General features: G+C 40.6%; 1 protein-coding gene across 1 annotated transcript in view; it reads left to right on the top strand.

Annotated features, from left to right (window-relative positions):
• Positions 1 to 2,332: 2,332 nt before the first annotated feature.
• FGFRL1 (fibroblast growth factor receptor like 1) overlaps positions 2,333 to 18,655 on the top strand; it is a 116,189-nt gene continuing 99,866 nt past the window's right edge. Inside the window, exons 1-2 of the mRNA XM_072126243.1 lie at positions 2,333 to 2,487; positions 7,568 to 7,662. Coding sequence (XP_071982344.1) covers positions 7,602 to 7,662 — 61 coding nt within the window. The 5' untranslated portion in view covers positions 2,333 to 2,487; positions 7,568 to 7,601. The remainder of the gene's footprint in view (positions 2,488 to 7,567; positions 7,663 to 18,655) is intronic.

Raw genomic sequence — 18,655 nt, 5'->3', positions numbered from 1 at the left:
TCTGTGAAGGTAGATGACAAACTCAGTTCAGCTATATCTGCTGTCTGGCCCCTTTAAGATAAAAAAAGCTAAAAGATCCAGCTCTGCTATGTTTGTATAGTGAGGTCCTTTGCTGCCCCCTCAGCTTAAAGCAGAGCATCGTAGAAACTATACTTTTTAGGGACCAATTCACACTCGCACAGCAGATTTGTCGCAGAAGGGAGGAGGGGGGCGAAATTTGTTAATATGAACATACCCTTGGGGTGACAGTGTCGTCACAATGTATCAGTATATGATGCGGTACGCCCAGGGTCTGATGCACACAAGACACTTACACCCCGCGGTTAACCCTTCTCAGACCAGAACCAATCCCCAAATTTGGTACCAGGTAGAGCATGATAATGAACGGACAGGGGGGGGGGGGGTATATACTTATGCAAATTACTGTCATTCATTAAAAGCAGGTGTGGACACATCTCAACAATATAACAGGGACAAAAGGAAAACTCGTCTCTGCACCGCTGCTTCTACATCCTGGCGAGTGCAATGTTTTATGTGGGTGCATTGTAGTGTGTCTTCCTCATGTCCCAACTTGTGTCTGTGCTGGAGTAGTTGTATACAGATGTAGCAGAGCTGAAGAACAGAGTATCACAACTCACTCTATACACCCCTGTACTATTGTAGTTTGTACAGATGTAGCAGCAGTATATCACAAATGTATACAATCAATTGTTATATACAGATGTAGCAGTGCTGAAGAACAGAGTAACACAACTGTATACATCCCTGTACTGGTGTAGTTTTATACAGATGTAGCAGAGCTAAAGAGCAGAATATCACAACTGTATACAATCCCTTGTTATATACAGATGTAGCAGGGCTAAAGAACAGAACAACACAACTGTATACATCGCTGTACTGGTGTAGTTATATACAGATGTAGCAGAGCTGAAGAACTGAACAACACAACTGTATACATCTATGTACTGGTGTAGTTATAACAGATGTAGCAGAGCTGAAGAACAGAGTAACACAACTGTATACATCCCTGTACTGGAGTAGTTATATACAGATGTAGCAGAGCTGAAGAACTGAACAACACAACTGTATACATCCCTGTACTGGAGTAGTTATATACAGATGTAGCAGAGCTGAAGAACAGAGTAACCCAACTGTATACATCCCTGTACTGGTGTAGTTATATACAGATGTAGCAGAGCTGAAGAACAGAGTAACACAACTGTATACATCCCTGTACTGGAGTAGTTATATACAGATGTAGCAGAGCTGAAGAGCAGAGTAACCCAACTGTATACATCCCTGTACTGGTGTAGTTATATACAGATGTAGCAGAGCTGAAGAACAGAGTGTCAAAACAGCATACATCTATATATTGCTGTAGCACTGCAGGATTCACAGACTGTATACATTGTTGCAAACCCTCAGCTGTCCAGGTTTGCAGACTAGCTGCACAGCTGCTGGTTTGTATCTGTTACATTGTATCAGCGCTATAGGATCATTAGGACTAGACCCCACTGTAGCAGACCCTCAGATGTGAGAAGCCTCTGAATATAAACCAGAATATACAGAGTCCTACTAGCTACACAATTGAAGGGTCATCACAATTATTTTTAGCAAGACGATCAACACCGTAGTAGCACAAATCTGTCATCATTTGCTGCAATGTATCAGTGCAGGGGAAATGTGTCAGTTGTGGAGGAATGAATGGCCAGGCTTGATGCAATTGTAACAAACCCTCAGATGTCAACAAGCAAGGAGTCGAATAGCAGCAGAGCGAGGCGTTCCATCAATTACATCCAGTGTACAGCCTGCAAGCTAAACCCACACTCCACAAAAATCTTTCGCTACAATGTATCAGTGCAGGATCAATGTATGAGCGCTGGAGGATAATTTGGAGACTAGATGTCATTGTAACAAATCCTCATGTGAGAAAGTCAGCGCAGGTTAGAACTTTCCCTTTCACTACCGCTAGTAACAAAGCTGAGGGTTTGTAACAATTACATCCAGCCTAGAGCATGTGAGCTTAGCTCACCATCAGTAGGAATCTGGAATATTTTGCTACAATGTATCAGCACTGCCTGGAGACTAGATGCATGTGTAACAAATCCTGAGATGTGAGCAGCTACTGACAGCAAGCAGAGATCCTGCACACGTGTCCCCGGGGGATCGCTCAGGCTCACACACAACAGATTCCCAGTGTAAGAAGCTGCAGCGCACTAAGGGTTAAGAAATCGCAGGCGGCTATTGGCGGAAAAGGATGACCGCGCCCGCTGATTGGCGGAAAGTTTTGGAGTGGGAGTGGCTTGTGTTCTTGCTCTGCGGTCCCTGCAATCACAAAGCCTGCGGGGAGCAGAGAGCACAGAGCACAGCAGTGTGGCCACAGATCGGGGAGCCCGGGGCCACGACTGCCCGGGGCGCTACACGGAGGAGATCTAGTACATGTATGTGACACCGGGAGGAGGACAGGAGCCCGCACACTGCACCGAGGTGGGTGACCGGACACATCACTGCATATACATCACCCACCATGTGCTGCCGCATCACTGCCACACAGCGATCAATGTGTATAGCGCCCTACAGGAGGAGGACCACTTACCTCTAGCGCAATAGAGGAAGAAGACCACTTACCTCTAGAGCCCTAGAGGAGGAGGACCACTTACCTTTACATGCTCTAGAGGAGAAGGGCCACTTACCTTTACATGTCCTAGAGGAGGAGGACTACTTACCTTTACATGCACTAGAGGAGGAGGACTACTTACCTTTTAATGCCCTAGAGGAGAACCACCACTTACCTCTACGTGCCCTATAGTAGCAGCCATATACTGCCAATGCATCATATATTGTACTAAAACTACTCACCTTTTCATGTCCTAGAGGAGAACCACCACTTACCTTTATGTGCCCTTTAGGAGCAGCCATATACTGCCAATGCATCATATATTGTACTAAAACTACTCACCTTTTCATGTCATATGACCTATAGGCTGCCCTGTAAAGAAATCTAAGCAACCCTTATATCATAGAGGATCCTATATGTATGAGCACGAACCTCTACATATAGGAAGTGCCATAGACTGTCCACACACCGTAGATGGTTCTATGATTACTCACCTATACAGTGCACTATAGAAAAAGAAAGTGACCCTTACATCGTAAGGAATATTATCTGACCTCTGCATGACGCATAGGAACCATACCATACACTATAGACTCTCCTACAAGAATAACCAGTCACCTAAACACATCATATAACCTATAGACTACACTAAAGAAATATAAACTGACCCTTACATCATAGAATATCCTATATATATTATCTCTAACACATAGGAGCTGACATACACTGCCCATATGCCATAGACTGTCCCATAACTACTTATCTATATATACAATATTACCTATACAAGTCGTATAGCCCTTACATAACCCTATAGAAACAGAAACCAACCCTTACATCATAGAGTATCCTATATGTATTATCACTAACTAACCTCTTATAACATATAGGAGCTGACATACACTGCCCATATGCCATAGACTGTCCCATAACTTCTCATCTATACGTGCAATATTACCTATACAAGCGCCTAGCCTATACATTGCCCTATAGAAACAGAAACTGACCTTTTACATCATAGAGTATTGGAGATGTTTAATCACTAACCTCTACATTCCATATGAGAACAGTCATACGCAATAGACTGTACTATAACTACTCACCTTTATATACTAGATAACTTATATAGTGCCCTATAGTAACAGCAACGAACACTTACCTCATAGCGGATCCCATAAGTATGAGAAGAAACCTCTACACGCCATATAAGAAAAGCCATATCATGCTCATACACCATACACTGTCCCGTAAGAATAACTATGCACCTATACATGCATTGGGCATTTAGACTACAGACGGCCCTATAGTTACTGCAACTAATCCTTACACCATAGAGTATCCCATATGTCTAAAAATTAACATATACATTACATGATATCATAAAAGAACAATACTACACAGAGGATTCTATAAGAGTAACCACTTACATATATGAGGTCATATGAAAACTGTGTCATAAAGTACCCTATAAATCATATAGAATGTGTCTCATATGTATAACCAATCACCTATACATGTCTAAGAACAGCTAAGAACAACCCAGAAAGGGCCATATAACCCACATGCTGCCTATGAGAGGAGCAGCTGAGCCATGTAACCCATAAACAATCCTATAAGAATAAGCATCAACACGTAAAATACCATATAACCAATAAATTGCCCCATACACCATAAATTGTCCTATATGCATAGCCACTAACCTATACAATACAGTGCCCTATAAAAACAGCCAAACGCTGCCTTATACCCTATAGAGTATTCCAACCTGTACAAGACCTTTAACCTATCTATAGTCATAATTTGTAGGATAACCAGCAATCCATAGACCGCCCTATGGGAATAGCAGTTACCCACATGTCACCATATAAATCATGTTACATCCCATACAAACATCCACTAATCCATATATTGCTATATACCATATATACATTGTATCCCTAGAATAACACATAGGAGGAACGTCCATAAATGGTAAACACATCATGTAAAATGCCATATAAACCATATATTGTTTAATTTAACCTATATAATATCATAAAGAAATAGTAATAATTGCATTATGACCCCAAAAGATAATCCCTTACCCATATAGAACACAGAACTGTACACTGCCCTATGTTTATGGGATACCCCATACAATCCAATCACACCATGAGTACCCCAGAAGGTAACCCATATACATATACATTACACATTAGCCCTATGGATACATTACAGTGAAACTAACCTATAGTATACCTAACAATCCACACACTACACTATTACTCATAATCTGCCCTATAAGAGAAATTACCTTAAATTATGAAATACTAGAATAGCAAAGTGTGAAACGTATGGAATCCTGAGAACATACAGTAACCTACAGAACACTGTATAGAAAAGATAGAGCTTGCTATAAGTATAACAGGTAACCCATAAATGCCCTATAAAAGTAGCACATAACCCATCATTCACTATAAGTATATATGTACAGTAAATATTAACCACCTTACCCTACAGAAACATCCCACAATAGAGGGCACGCTATACAATTTTCCCATAATAGATGATTACCTATAAAACATCCCATAATAGATTATGCACTTTGGAAATTTCTGATAATAGATGATGCCCTTTAGAAACATCCTTTTAGGGTTCCCCCATAGAAACATCCCATAATAGATGGTGCCCTTTAAAATGGTCCTTTAATTGATGATACCCTATAGAATGACCCCATAATAGATGGTGCCCCATAGAATCATCCTATAATAAATTATGCCCTATAGAAATGTCCCATAATAGATGGTGCCCTATAGAAACTTCCCATAATAGATGGTACCCACGTCCCATAATGGATGATGGGACCCTATGGAAACATCCCATTATACATTGTGCCCTATAGAAATGTCCCATCATAGTGGATGCCCCATAGGAATACTCCATAATAGGTCCTGGTATAACTCCAGATTATCGGAAGTGCTGGATTATAGGGATTGTGTTGTTTATACGCAGTATGGCCGCTCTGCTCCTAATATCATGTATGTTGTCTGCTCTGGGGGGTGACATATATGATGGGCCACATGTTGCTCTCTCAGAACCCTCTACTGGATTTCTAAAAATAAGTTCTTGGCCTATAAATTGCTCTTATTTACTTTAAAACCTCCTGGAATTTGCTATTTTGACTGAGGAGCAGGTTGGAGCCCCGTAGACAAGCGTCCTGTGTGTGTCAGGAGTGGCCGGGTGTATGCAGTGAATGGCGCCTTTCATCATCGCCATCAATGTGACTGCACTGTATGGGGAGCAGAGACGTATAGAGCACGTGGCGGTATACACCATGGGGGGGGTTAACCTATTTTGGTTTAGGCTGTTTCATCCATTTGGGCTGACAAGGGGTTAAGCGTCTCCTCCCCCTCCTCTCTTCTTTTTAGTAAATTTGTTCCTCCAGATTGTCGATGTAATTATTTCACTTGTTGGAATGAATCCGTGGATTGTTGTGTGTCCCCAGGGTGGGAAGCGTTTACAAGAGCCAGGAATCCTGACACGGTGCAGAGAGTGAGAGTGTATGGCGGTGCGCTGCGCACCTCCGGGCTGTTTGTGCAGCTCCTCTGTACACCGGGGGAACCCATTGATAAGAGTAATTGGCGGTGACTTTGTGTTGTCACAGATCTATAGGGCACACGTTGTCATATATTGTAACAGGGACGTTATCTGTCACTTAGAGTGTAAGCTCTGCTGCCTGTTATTTGTCAGGTGGTTATCCATATCTATCTATCTATCTATCTATCTATCTATCTATCTATCTATCTATCTATCTATCTATCTCATATCTATCTATCTATCTCCTATCTATCTATCTATCTATCTATCTATCTATCTATCTCATATCTATCTATCTATCTCATATCTATCTATCTATCTATCTCATATCTATCTATCTATCTATCTATCTATCTATCTCGTATCTATCTATCTATCTATCTATCTATCTATCTATCTATCTATCTATCTCGTATCTATCTATCTATCTATCTATCTATCTATCTATCTATCTATCTATCTCATATCTATCTATCTATCTATCTATCTCATATCTATCTATCTATCTATCTATCTATCTATCTATCTCATATCTATCTACCTATCTATCTATCTCATATCTATCTCATATCTATCACATATCTATCTATCTATCTATCTATCTATCTATCTCATATCTATCTACCTATCTATCTATCTATCTATCTATCTATCTATCTATCTATCTCATATCTATCTATCTCATATCTATCTATCTCATATCTATCTTTCTATCTATCTAGAAAATGCAAAGTCCAAAGCAGCACAAGCCAGTAGTTGGTGGTTGGTGCAACAGCCGATGATCCCTTGACATGGGTCCTCGATATACGTAGTGAAGAGGCAGCACTCAATAAGTTGTAGAAAAGTGGTGAACTTTTATTCCATCACACAGCAACGTTTCGGTGCTTGAGAAAGGTGCGGTTTAGCACCGAAACGTCGCTGTGTGATGGAATAAAAGTTCACCACTCCTATCTCCTATCTATCGCCTATCTATCTCCTATCTATCTATCTATCTATCTATCTATCTATCTATCTATCTATCTATCTATCTATCTATCTATCTATCTATCCAGTTGTGTTTGACTCGTGGCATAATGGCCCCCAAAACTACATTAAAAACAAAAAAAATAAACCCTATGTTGTAAAGTGCACATTTCACCAAATAACTTTTTGTAATTTTTTAAAACGTTTTTCTAAAAATATTAGCGCCACATACATGTTTACATCTATTCAGGTCATTTCAGGTTATTTTATATTTATTTTCTAAATTTCCAACAAATTGAATCAATTCTATTTGATTTTTTTTTTAAGAGAAATATTTTTCAAGATGAGATTTTTGCTCTTTGAACAACTTTATTGTTGATGTTCATTTTTTTTTTACTTTTTGTGTTTCAGGTATTTGAAAGTCATTAAAACAGCGTTTTTCGTCATGGATTTCCAGTTCACTTTCCTTTTTGTTGGACTAATTGCATTCTGCGACTCGGCGCGAGGTAAGGCTGAATGCGGTAAACGCACTGTTATGTAGAGATTCAAGTAGGGGAGGAGTTTATAATTACCAATCAGATTCTGGATTTCATTTTTACGTTTTGATTTGGTTGGTCAGTGTATCTTGCGCCTCCATTCAGATTTCTGTGGTAATCAATGAGTTTTCTGATTGTAGCCATGTCTGTCACTGGGGTTATTTTCATTCATGATGACCAATTTTTATGGTGTTTTGCCTTTTTTTCCATTTTTGTTTTACTGATTTTGCAAATGAGTCTGGTCTTGCTTTGGTAAACCCTTTGGTGATGTCACCTATGGCGTGTGATTGTAATGAATCCGGCAGCAGTATTTATATCAGTAGTAAAATTGTGTATTTAATATTTTGTTGGTAGTTTTTTTATGTATTACACTGGATATCAACAAGAATGTTCTCATTCACTGACAGTAAGCAGAGATCCTGAAAACTATTTGAAACACAAATGGATATTTGAAATGTTCATTCTAAAACTAGGAAAACCAATTAAAGGGTAACTCTAGTAATAATTCTGGTCACGGGAGATGTTGGCGTGAGAGTGGTAGTCATTCGCGTAGGCAACCGTATAACCTTGCAGAGAGAGGCATCCGGTGTAACATGGTGGCATATGGTGTCCCGACATCCTCGCATGGTCAAACCTAGCATGCGTGTATATGTTAGGTGTCAAGAGTAATAGCTGTCAGACGAAAAAGCACTTGCCCTATAGCTATTTTAGGTGTATGGCCTGTATTAGACTTCCTGTGGTAAACATGGCTGCCATCATCATTGGCGGTACCCCTTTAACTGACTAGAATTTAAAGGGGTTTTATATGTGTGACAAATTGGGTGAAAGCAGTAGTAAATTGCCAAAAAACAGACACAAATTGTCGTTAGCACTTGAATAAATACCCCTTTAAGTAGGTCTTTAACCCATAAAAGGCCACCATGTCTTAAAGACAATGAAAGCAGCTCCACTAATGGATGTATCAGAAGGAAGACTTAATCCCCTTTTTGTTTATCCTGGGGAAAGCAAACAAACAGTCTTGTCATTCCTCCAAGTGTCAATTGTGACGGCTCCTGTGGTGTGGCACCTTTGTTATCACTGTCCCAGGATAATGGCAGCTGCTTAAGAGATCACTCAGTTATCTTGAAGGAAGCTGGACACTAAATGCTTTATGACCCTATGAGAAATTGCCTGGTTGGGAATAGATTGTGGTTTTAGTGATGCTACTCCCATATAATAAGGCCTGGGGGAAGGAAATTTTTGACTTCTTTGGAAAATTTACCTCAGATTTTTCAAAACATATTAATGGCGGGCACAGTGTGTAAAATGGTGTAGGAAAGATGACAAAACGGCGGCGGGGCAAGCTTTTGGCTGACAATATTGATTATTAATCCTTATCTGGACCTTTTTTGTCGTCCACTTCGAGCTCAGCTTTATTTTTGCTGTATTTGGTTGTATGGGCAATGAAACTTGATTGATAATAGATCAATGAGGCCCATTAAAGCGCCGAAGGATATTTTGGGAGGAAATCTGTGCGTCTGCTCCACCAATGAAGTGAAATATTTTTTGGTATATTCACACGTGAATGTTCAATATATCCGAATTCATCTTGATAATAACAATGTGTTTGCCGCCAAAACAGCCCCTTTGAGATGAATGGGAACAGATTTTCAGTCAGAGAAATCTGTTGTGTGTGAATATACCCCCAAAATAATCACATACCGGTGCTATGAGTTCCTCCTCTGTATTACATCGCAGAATCATGTTTGATATCAAGATTTCATTTATTCTTGTCTAATAAACTTTTTGGTAATAGAGAATATTTGCTAATCTGTCTTATATTTTCGTTACATTGATCTGAGGTAAAAATTTTACAACCATGGCGTCATAATCTTGATTATCTGTCAAGATATTGCTGTAGAGATCAAAGTCAGTCACATATTATTCTATTGTGGGATCGTTGCTGTTTATGGTTAATTTTAAACCCTCATGCCGGATTATCAGATTTTACGGATAATCGGTTTCTGGACAAAAGGATTTAGACTGTGAATATTTATATATCATCTGTTATATTGTCTTGTCTGATTTGAGTTTCTGCAACCCCTGACCTCCCCCAGCCGGTATTTTTGGCTTCCTTACAACCTGTACTTGATCTTTTAACGGTGCGGTTCACTTAGTGAAGCGTACAAAAGTGTGAAACTGCACAGATTGCTGCGAGAACAAAGCCCGAGACTGAGGAGAAATGGGAGTGGGGGGGGGGGGGGCAGGAAAAAAACACCCGACACATCTGGCTTAATTTTTGTGTTATGTTTTAGCGATACAAATTTCTACATAATTTGTAATTCATTTCCTGATCTGCAAGTTCTCAATGAAGGCGTTATGCCGGCCGTCGCTGGAATTCGCAGGAAAAACGTGTTGTTTTAAACTCCTTCCCATCTTTATACACTTTATGGAACAGGTGTCGATAGCCCTGGGCTGAGCAGCTGCTGGTGCACTACATCTACAACACTATAGCATACTACAGCGAGTAGTTAGTCCTGTGACTTTTTGTATTACAGCCGTGACCTCGCTGTGGAGCGTGGAGGTACCTGGTACAGAAGTAATGTGACTTCAGCTCGGGGTGGCCCTGACAAAGAAGCTTTTGTTGGTTTGGTGTAACCTAGAATTTATTCTCTGAGCTCCTGTTGAATTTTTTTTTTTTCTGTTGTGAAATATTTTTGAAGCCTGGGTGAAATATCCTAAGCTAAGATGAAATATTCCCATCATCTTTCTATCATTGAATTTTAGGGCATCTAACTAACTCATCTGAATTGTTTTCCAAAAAAACTATATTTAGAACTATCGTATTATTCGCTCTTAATTTTTTTTTTTTAGCATTCTGTTAGTTATTTTTTTTCAAATTTCATCGCTTTTAGAATTTTTTTTCTTTTTAGAAACCGGCAATCCAGTGGCACAGTTTAATATTGGATCGATCGCCCGCTAGCGTCACACGTGGAGACTATTTTTAGAATTTTCCAGTTACAAAAATAACTTTTAGTATTTTATTAATCGGGGAGGGTCAGATGTTTTCTATCATTAAAGTTTTAGAGTCTCTGCTCTGGATTGGTAAATATAGAGTCGCCGGCCATAATTACAGGCGGCTGACCCCAGGCGGTGTGGAACACGGTCAGAGGGCTGTGATTTTGTTGTACTTTGTTTATTCTGGATCCAAACCTCGTATGGATGATTTGCCCTTTGCTGGTACAAAGGGAACATTTATTTTTTTAGCCTTTTTTAAAATAAAATAATTTTATGTGTAACATTTTGTTTCTGAAAACTTTACCTTACAAATGCGAGATTATTTACTATGGATATATAATATGTATTAAAATATTGGACTCTCTTGGTTTTCTCTGCATTGGTGGGTGGTCCTGCCGGTCATTTCCCGCCTTCTACTACCAAAATACCATAAATATCTCATCTGTCATTATATGAAAGGGGTCACTTTAATTGTTTTGATCGGAAATATCAGAGACAGCACCCCTGGCACTGTGTTGAGAAGCAGGTGACATGTTTTTAACTCCTTTATCATGAGAAATGCCATGGAGAACACCTGATCTGGCCCTTAAAAATCTCTAGTTGATTTTTTCAAGAGGGACATGCTGACTATACCGCTTCTCTACAGAGGCCACTACTGGTGGCTTGGAGTATTGCGTACTGCTATGACACTGTTCGACATACAGACCAATCATGGTATGAGGTGGGTCACCACTTGGCCGCTTCCTGTTGCGGTTCCTTTCCATGGGCACTGATTGGCTGAGTGGTCATTTTTAGTTCTGTACAAAGGGATCAGAAAGCATCTTATTTATTTTTAACAGAATTTATGAGAAAGACCTCTCTCAACAGATTCTTAAGGGGATCACGGACAGGCTCCTGAAGGTGAAACACCCTCCTAAAAGAAATATCCAACCACACACTATGGTAAAGTCAAGCACTCTTGCTTTAGAAGTGAGTGGAGAAGAACATCTGTACCATGGAGCTTACACTCCATACAACACATATGACGGATGTGTTGTGACACGAGCTATACAACATCAGCCATAATTACAGCTTTCTCAGTGGGTGGTGCAGAATCACCCTCATTGTTCTATAAGTCGAGTTTCTCAGAATACCGGCGTACCCAGTAAGCAGCGTTGATCCATTAGATTAGCGATGCTCCTGTTGGGTACCGGTGCATAACCTACTGTGGGACTGGTGATGCTTGGAGCCCTGGATTTAGGTACAGGATGCAAATTTGGGACAGTTTCCCTAAATTGTTCTCCATAATTTGTTATACCTTGGCTCCTACTTTTCATTCCATCAGCTGATTAGGGTCAAGGTTCACCTCGTACTTATACAATTCTGGAATTAGTGTCGAACAAGTGTTTATCTTAAAGACAGATATTTAACTTTTACTACAGTTAATGGTCCTTCTATTGTTGGTCCATCTCACGTTGGTCCATCTCATGTAGGTCCTTCTTGCGTCAGTCCATCTCATATATTTACTTTGCCGCCATATCTATCCATATCTAGAATGATTCGGAATAAACCAATGACCTCCAATAACTCAAGGTTAATTTATATCCAAGCCCTTCAAAGCTCTGTGTCTCATTGGCTGGTAGCTTTGACTTTGGCTAAATCTAGTGGGTTGAGATGTAAGGCTGTTTTCTAACATTGATTAATGGTATTCTAAAAGTGGAGGCACTCCAAAGGAACATATGCGGCAGCCGCCTCCATAAATTAACGTTTGACAGTCAACCAAGGTTCACAAAAATGCATCTCTCAATATTTTGGACCTAGATCTAGACAGCTGATTCGTCAAGAATAACTTTTTGGATTGTTTTGGAAATTTTACCTAAGTCAAGTTCTAGAAAAAATTGTAATGATTTCTTCTTGCGTGGAGAAAACTGGCTTCATGTTTCGGATGATCTAGCGGTGTGAATTCGACATAGTTTAGGGCTAATAAATTCCCCTTATTTTACACTTACTTGTCCACCCTTGTCTCTAAGATCCACTTTGTGTCTACGAGGCTCAACTCTTCACATGGCAGAAAATTCTGAAAGGAGCAATCTCCCACTTAATCTCTGCAACATAATGTTGTAGTTATGTTTTATAAATCTATATTTCATTACGTTTTAAGACGCCGCTTGTAACCAGGCCATCAAACTTGTCGAAAAGGAATAAAAACACGTCTGGGTTTCTTAATTTGGAAAAGTCTGCCATCTTTCCCCCGGTGTTTATTAAGAGTGGATTTCAAAGGAGATGTTTAGTTTTCCAGAGACAAGAAAAACCTGTGGCCATGTTATATGGAGACTGTAAAGAGATCTTAACCGGGAAGGGGGGGACCGCGCTGCATATAAATACAGCCGTTAATTAGACAGTAATTTGGGGGTGAGATGTTTCATATGAGGTTTCTACTAACAGGGACGTTTAAAATAATAACATAATTTCATAAATCTATTAGGAATATCTTGAATGAGTTTACAAATATCCCTTCTAAAATTATTGTAATTATTTTTAAAGTTTTTAAAGTGACAATTTACCCATCCAGTCCTAGCGTACAGCGTCAAATAGTGCCCACATAGTTAGTAAAGCCACTGCTAATTTTGTAGGTTTAGGATGTATTTTCGAACTATAAGGTACACAAAAAATCCTTTGATTTTCTCAGAAATCAAAGGTGCGCCTTATAGTCCAGTGCGCCATATATATGAACCGTACTTACAGACAACAGCTGCCTTGAACTGTGCACAGGTCTGCCACCTGCTGGTCATTCATCCTTATAGTCAGGTGCGCCTTATAATCTGGTGCGCCTTATATGTGAACCTCGATGTTTTAGCAGGCATTTCAAGATGGTGCGCCTTATACTCGGGTGCGCCTTATAGTCCAAAAAATACTGTAATTGTACACAGTTTTAGTTTCAAGGGCAGCTCAGTCATTACATTTTCCCAAAACGGCTTGAATTGGACTCAGGACTAGGTCTTAAAATCCTAAAAGTAGAAAAAAAAAAGAGAGAAAAACATACATTAAGGGTGGATTTTAAGAGTCAACTGGTGTTATGGTGACCACGCACATTAGATATTAGTAGGCTAATGGTTGAAGAAAGGATGAAATGTCAAATTCTGAAACATTTTAGTCAAGGTTGGCCGTTATAGTGGCTCATAAATTTTTGATGACCCGGAATGTTATCGATTGTCCATTATAACCAAGTTTTAATTTTGGTGAACCTTCAACAACTTTGGTCCAGTGCTTGAACACCTGAGTAGGATTGAGAGGACCCGATCTGGAAATGTAGGTCCGGGGTTCCATTGCGTCCCACTCCTAGCTACTAGGTGTAACTGTGATTGGTCAGGGGGACACCCCTGGCCGATAACAGCCATAGCTAGTAGCGAGGATAGTAGCTGCTCAGTCACCAATCTGGCAATAATTCCACGTCGCGCGGGATGTATCTGAACCCCGGACGCAAATTTTAAGTTGGGGACTGCGCAGTTCTACTCCTATATGTATCTAATAATACAGGTTACATAATTTACACTAGTTTCTAGACTTGGATCTTTCAAAAAGTTATTTATCTACCAAGAACGAAAATTCCACGGCTGCTGTCACATACTGTAGGTATCAGAGGATCAGATAAGTCGCTCTACCCTCTCTCGGCCTCTAATTGGTATGTTCTTATCAGGTTTTCAGTCAATTATCCAGGGTTTGCAGGTTAATGGGGAACTGTCTGTTATGTTGGTATCCAAAAATATCTCCTACATGACATCAGCTACGCTCCCGCCCCGGTCAAAAAAAACTGGCTACATCACTTGTGACATCGAGTAACCTCAACATGTGTTCCCCATCAAGTAAAAATACTACTACTGCCACTTTAAACAGTTCACTTCATCCAGTGCCCGTGCATAACCTGATTTGGCTTGTATCGTACTGTATGAGGTACCTTTATGTATACATTTTGTGCCAGTACTGTATCTCGTTTCCATGCCCCCCCCCCCCATGGTCTATAAGTATGACCAGGAGCTTAGAGAGCGCGACTTTATGCAGCAAGATCAGACGTGGCATTTAACAAGTTAATAGATGCCGTCTGACATTGTGTTCATTCATTTTTTCCCCCCCTCTGTTTAGTTTTTTTTCCACGACTTTTCCGAGTCAAATAAACATCAGCTGTACAGCGTCGCCCTGATTACACAGTCGTCCCATTGTATCCCAACAGAAACATATTATTCCTCCCGTGCCGTGAATAACCGAAAATTTTCATTTCATCAAAGACTCTTCAATTATCAGGAGGAAATCTGGCCAGTTTCTCTACGCGACCGTCTTCCATCCAGTGCGTGAACTTTTTTTTTTTTTGCCAAAATTTGTAAATTAGGAACAGAAACTTTATTTTACGAAAAGGCTTATTCTGTTTTCTGTTCCTGCAGATATTTTTTTTTTCCTCTGCGTAACTCAAGAAGTCAAAGCGGTTTTCGTCTTGGCAGTCGTCTGAGTTATTCCCCCCCCCCTTTTTCTAACCCCCCCCCCCCCCCTACCCCAACCCTTCTTTTTTTTTCCCATCTGGTAAATTTACTTCACAAGCGCTTGATGGAATTTGAGGTGTCGCATCACCAAAGGGTACACGGTATAAAGTGCTGACCCCCCCCCTCCTTCTCGAAAATTGCAACGACTTCTGGTGTTGGTTTTACGTCTCCGAACTGATATTCGAGAATGAAAACGCACTGTTTGTAAAATAGTTTCCCGTTACCCGCAAATATGACTCTGCTCATATATTCTGGACATTCTTTATGAGGCCAGTAAAATTGCGAAGGGGAATTTTGGCAAGCGTGGCCTCCTTACATGCCCAATCTATTTTTACAGGTTTTTTTTCTAGTCCTGGTCAGGTAATAACTTTCTCTCGTACAAAAATAGTAGCTGGACTGCAAGGATCAATTGATACCTACCCTACTTTATAATGAAATGTTTCTTTGTGCTTCTACACATAAAGTTATTTAAAAAGAACCCACCTTCATGTGACAAAAGTCTATAACTGATCACAGCTGCAGGGGAGGAGTGTGTTGATTTTGTGGAGGTCAGTGACCTGACCTTTTATGAGAGGATGATGATGATGATGATAGTGAGCTGGGCTATGTTATCATGGAAAGGACAGGGTTAAGTTCAGTAATCACTGCAGAAGAGTATGTTGTCCTTGAGGGGGAAAGTGACTTGTCCACTAAATTGAATGTGTTAATAAGCTAAGCATGTGGTAAGTAGATGTCATTTTTCAGGCAGGTGAAGACCACCCTGTAGCCAGGGGTGGATTGTGACTACCATGGGACCTGTGTTTAATGAAAAGTAAAAGCCCACCACTAGCCTAATATGTTTTTATTACTGCCTACATACGGTATCAGAACCAAGCTTCTGGAGAAGTATCAGAACCAAGCTTCTTGAGAAGTATCAGAACCAAGCTTCTTGAGAAGTATCAGAACCAAGCTTCTTGAGAAGTATCAGAACCAAGCTTCTTGAGAAGTATCAGAACCAAGTGCAAACACAGCTCTGCCTTGCATCGGCGAGGGTGTTGCACAAGCTTCTTGAGAAGTATCAGAACCAAGCTTCTTGAGAAGTATCAGAACCAAGCTTCTTGAGAGGTATCAGAACCAAGCTTCTTGAGAAGTATCAGAACCAAGCTTCTTGAGAAGTATCAGAACCAAGCTTCTTGAGAAGTATCAGAACCAAGCTTCTTGAGAAGTATCAGAACCAAGCTTCTTGAGAAGTATCAGAACCAAGCTTCTTGAGAAGGTTCAGAACCAAGCTTCTTGAGAAAAGAGGGGTGTTTCCTTCTGTCCACTTTCACTTCTGTCGTTAAAGGACTTTTGTAGGACCTTTAAAGGTCTTAGAAGGACTCTTGAATACACGTGTTTTGAGAGCCAGCACCCATGTATAAGGAATACAGTAATGGAGTCCCCTCCTTATTGTCGAATTGGGGCAGTATCAAACTTGATGGGTGGTTTTGGGTGGCCATGGGCCTTCTAGAAGTCTTGGGACCTGGACTACCACCCAAACCACCCATCAGATCTTGGAAATGAGGACAGCAGCAGAAGAGAAATTTGAGAAGTGTTAGATTAGTGACCCGTTCTCGAATGATTGTGCCTGATTTATGAAGTTAGCAGCAGAATACAGGTATGTTGACCTTGTAGGTGGCAGTCAACCGTCCTTTCTTCTACTTAAGTGAATAAGTACAGTTCTGAAATATCGTGTGGACAAATAATATATTTTAGCGCTGGGAACATGGGAGTTTAACAGCAGCAGAGGAAGAGTGTGCTGAACGTGTGGGGGTAAAGTGACCGGTAAACTTAATACAGCGCAGCCTGGAGCTATAATGACCACATGTAATGGAGCGGCCGTATGAGACGCCATCACCACAGTATTATAAAACAAGACAATAGTAGGTAATTAGAGGCATATTATACCCACGCTTCTATTTTGTGCGTTCATTAGTGTTGGTATTACGGCTCAGCGTGCGTTTTATACGATGTTTGTTTTTCGAACCAGTTTTGATTGAAGGAAACACAGTAGCTATAAACCAGTTACGAGTGAATGGCCGACTACTGTATGTGTGAATTACTGAGCGCTATCTCAGGGGCCTAATGGCTGTATTCATCGCTTGCCAGCCCCTGTCATTTCACTGACTCTCTCCTTTCTGCAGTGTGAATGCCTCAATGGATTTTGCTTTGGCAATTAAGCAACCCCTATTGTCCTGCCAGTCTCTGCCCCTTTCCAGGGCATGATGGATTTATAAGGTTGCCACTTTATCATTCAGAACATGCAGCGCTCCTGCTTATTCTATCCACGTTCCTTAACTCCAGGTTACACTTTTGCAATTTTTGATAGAAACCTCTTACCCCACAGGAAGTGCTGAACCTTCACCGTCCCATTCATCATATGAGCTGTTGTTGGTTTAGTTGGCCAGAATGATCATAACAGTAGATTTTTCGGAAGTTGTCATCCATTAGTCCCAGATTTAATATCCATAACTATTCTGCTGGTGCAGTCACCATGTACATACATGACATTACTTATCCTGTATTATACTCCAGAGCTGCACTCACTATTCTGCTGCTGGTGCAGTCACTGTGTACATACATGACATTACTTATCCTGTACTGATCCTGAGTTACATCCTGTATTATACCCCAGAGCTGCACTCACTATTCTGCTGCTGGTGCAGTCACTGTGTACATACATGACATTACTTATCCTGTACTGATCCTAAGTTACATCCTGTATTACACCCCAGAGCTGCACTCACTACTCTGCTGCTGGTGCAGACACTGTGTACATACATGACATTACTTATCCTATACTGATCCTAAGTTACATCCTGTATTACACCCCAGAGCTGCACTCACTATTCTGCTGCTGGTGCAGTCACTGTGTACATACATGACATTACTTATCCTGTACTGATCCTGAGTTACATCCTGTATTATACTCCAGAGCTGCACTCACTATTCTGCTGCTGGTGCAGTCACTGTGTACATACATGACATTACTTATCCTGTGCTTATCCTGAGTTACAACCTGTATTATATCCCAGAGCGGCACTCACTATTCTGCTGCTGGTGCAGTCACTGTGTACATACATGACATTACTTATCCTGTACTGATCCTGAGTTACATCCTGTATTATACCCCAGAGCTGCTCTCACTATTCTGCTGCTGGTGCAGTCACTGTGTACATACATGACATTACTTATCCTGTACTGATCCTGGGTTATATCCTGTATTATACTCCAGAGCTGCACTCACTATTCTGCTGCTGGTGCAGTCACTGTGTACATACATGACATTACTTATCCTGTACAGATCCTGAGTTACATCCTGTATTATACTCCAGAGCTGCACTCACTATTCTGCTGCTGGTGCAGTCACTGTGTACATACATGGCATTACTTATCCTGTACTGATCCTGAGTTACATCCTGTATTATACCCCAGAG

Source organism: Engystomops pustulosus, chromosome 1 (genome assembly GCF_040894005.1).
Source record: "Engystomops pustulosus chromosome 1, aEngPut4.maternal, whole genome shotgun sequence".
Lineage (NCBI taxonomy): Eukaryota > Metazoa > Chordata > Amphibia > Anura > Leptodactylidae > Engystomops > Engystomops pustulosus.
Note: the sequence above shows the minus strand (reverse complement) of the source record. Positions and strands in the feature narration are given on the sequence as shown.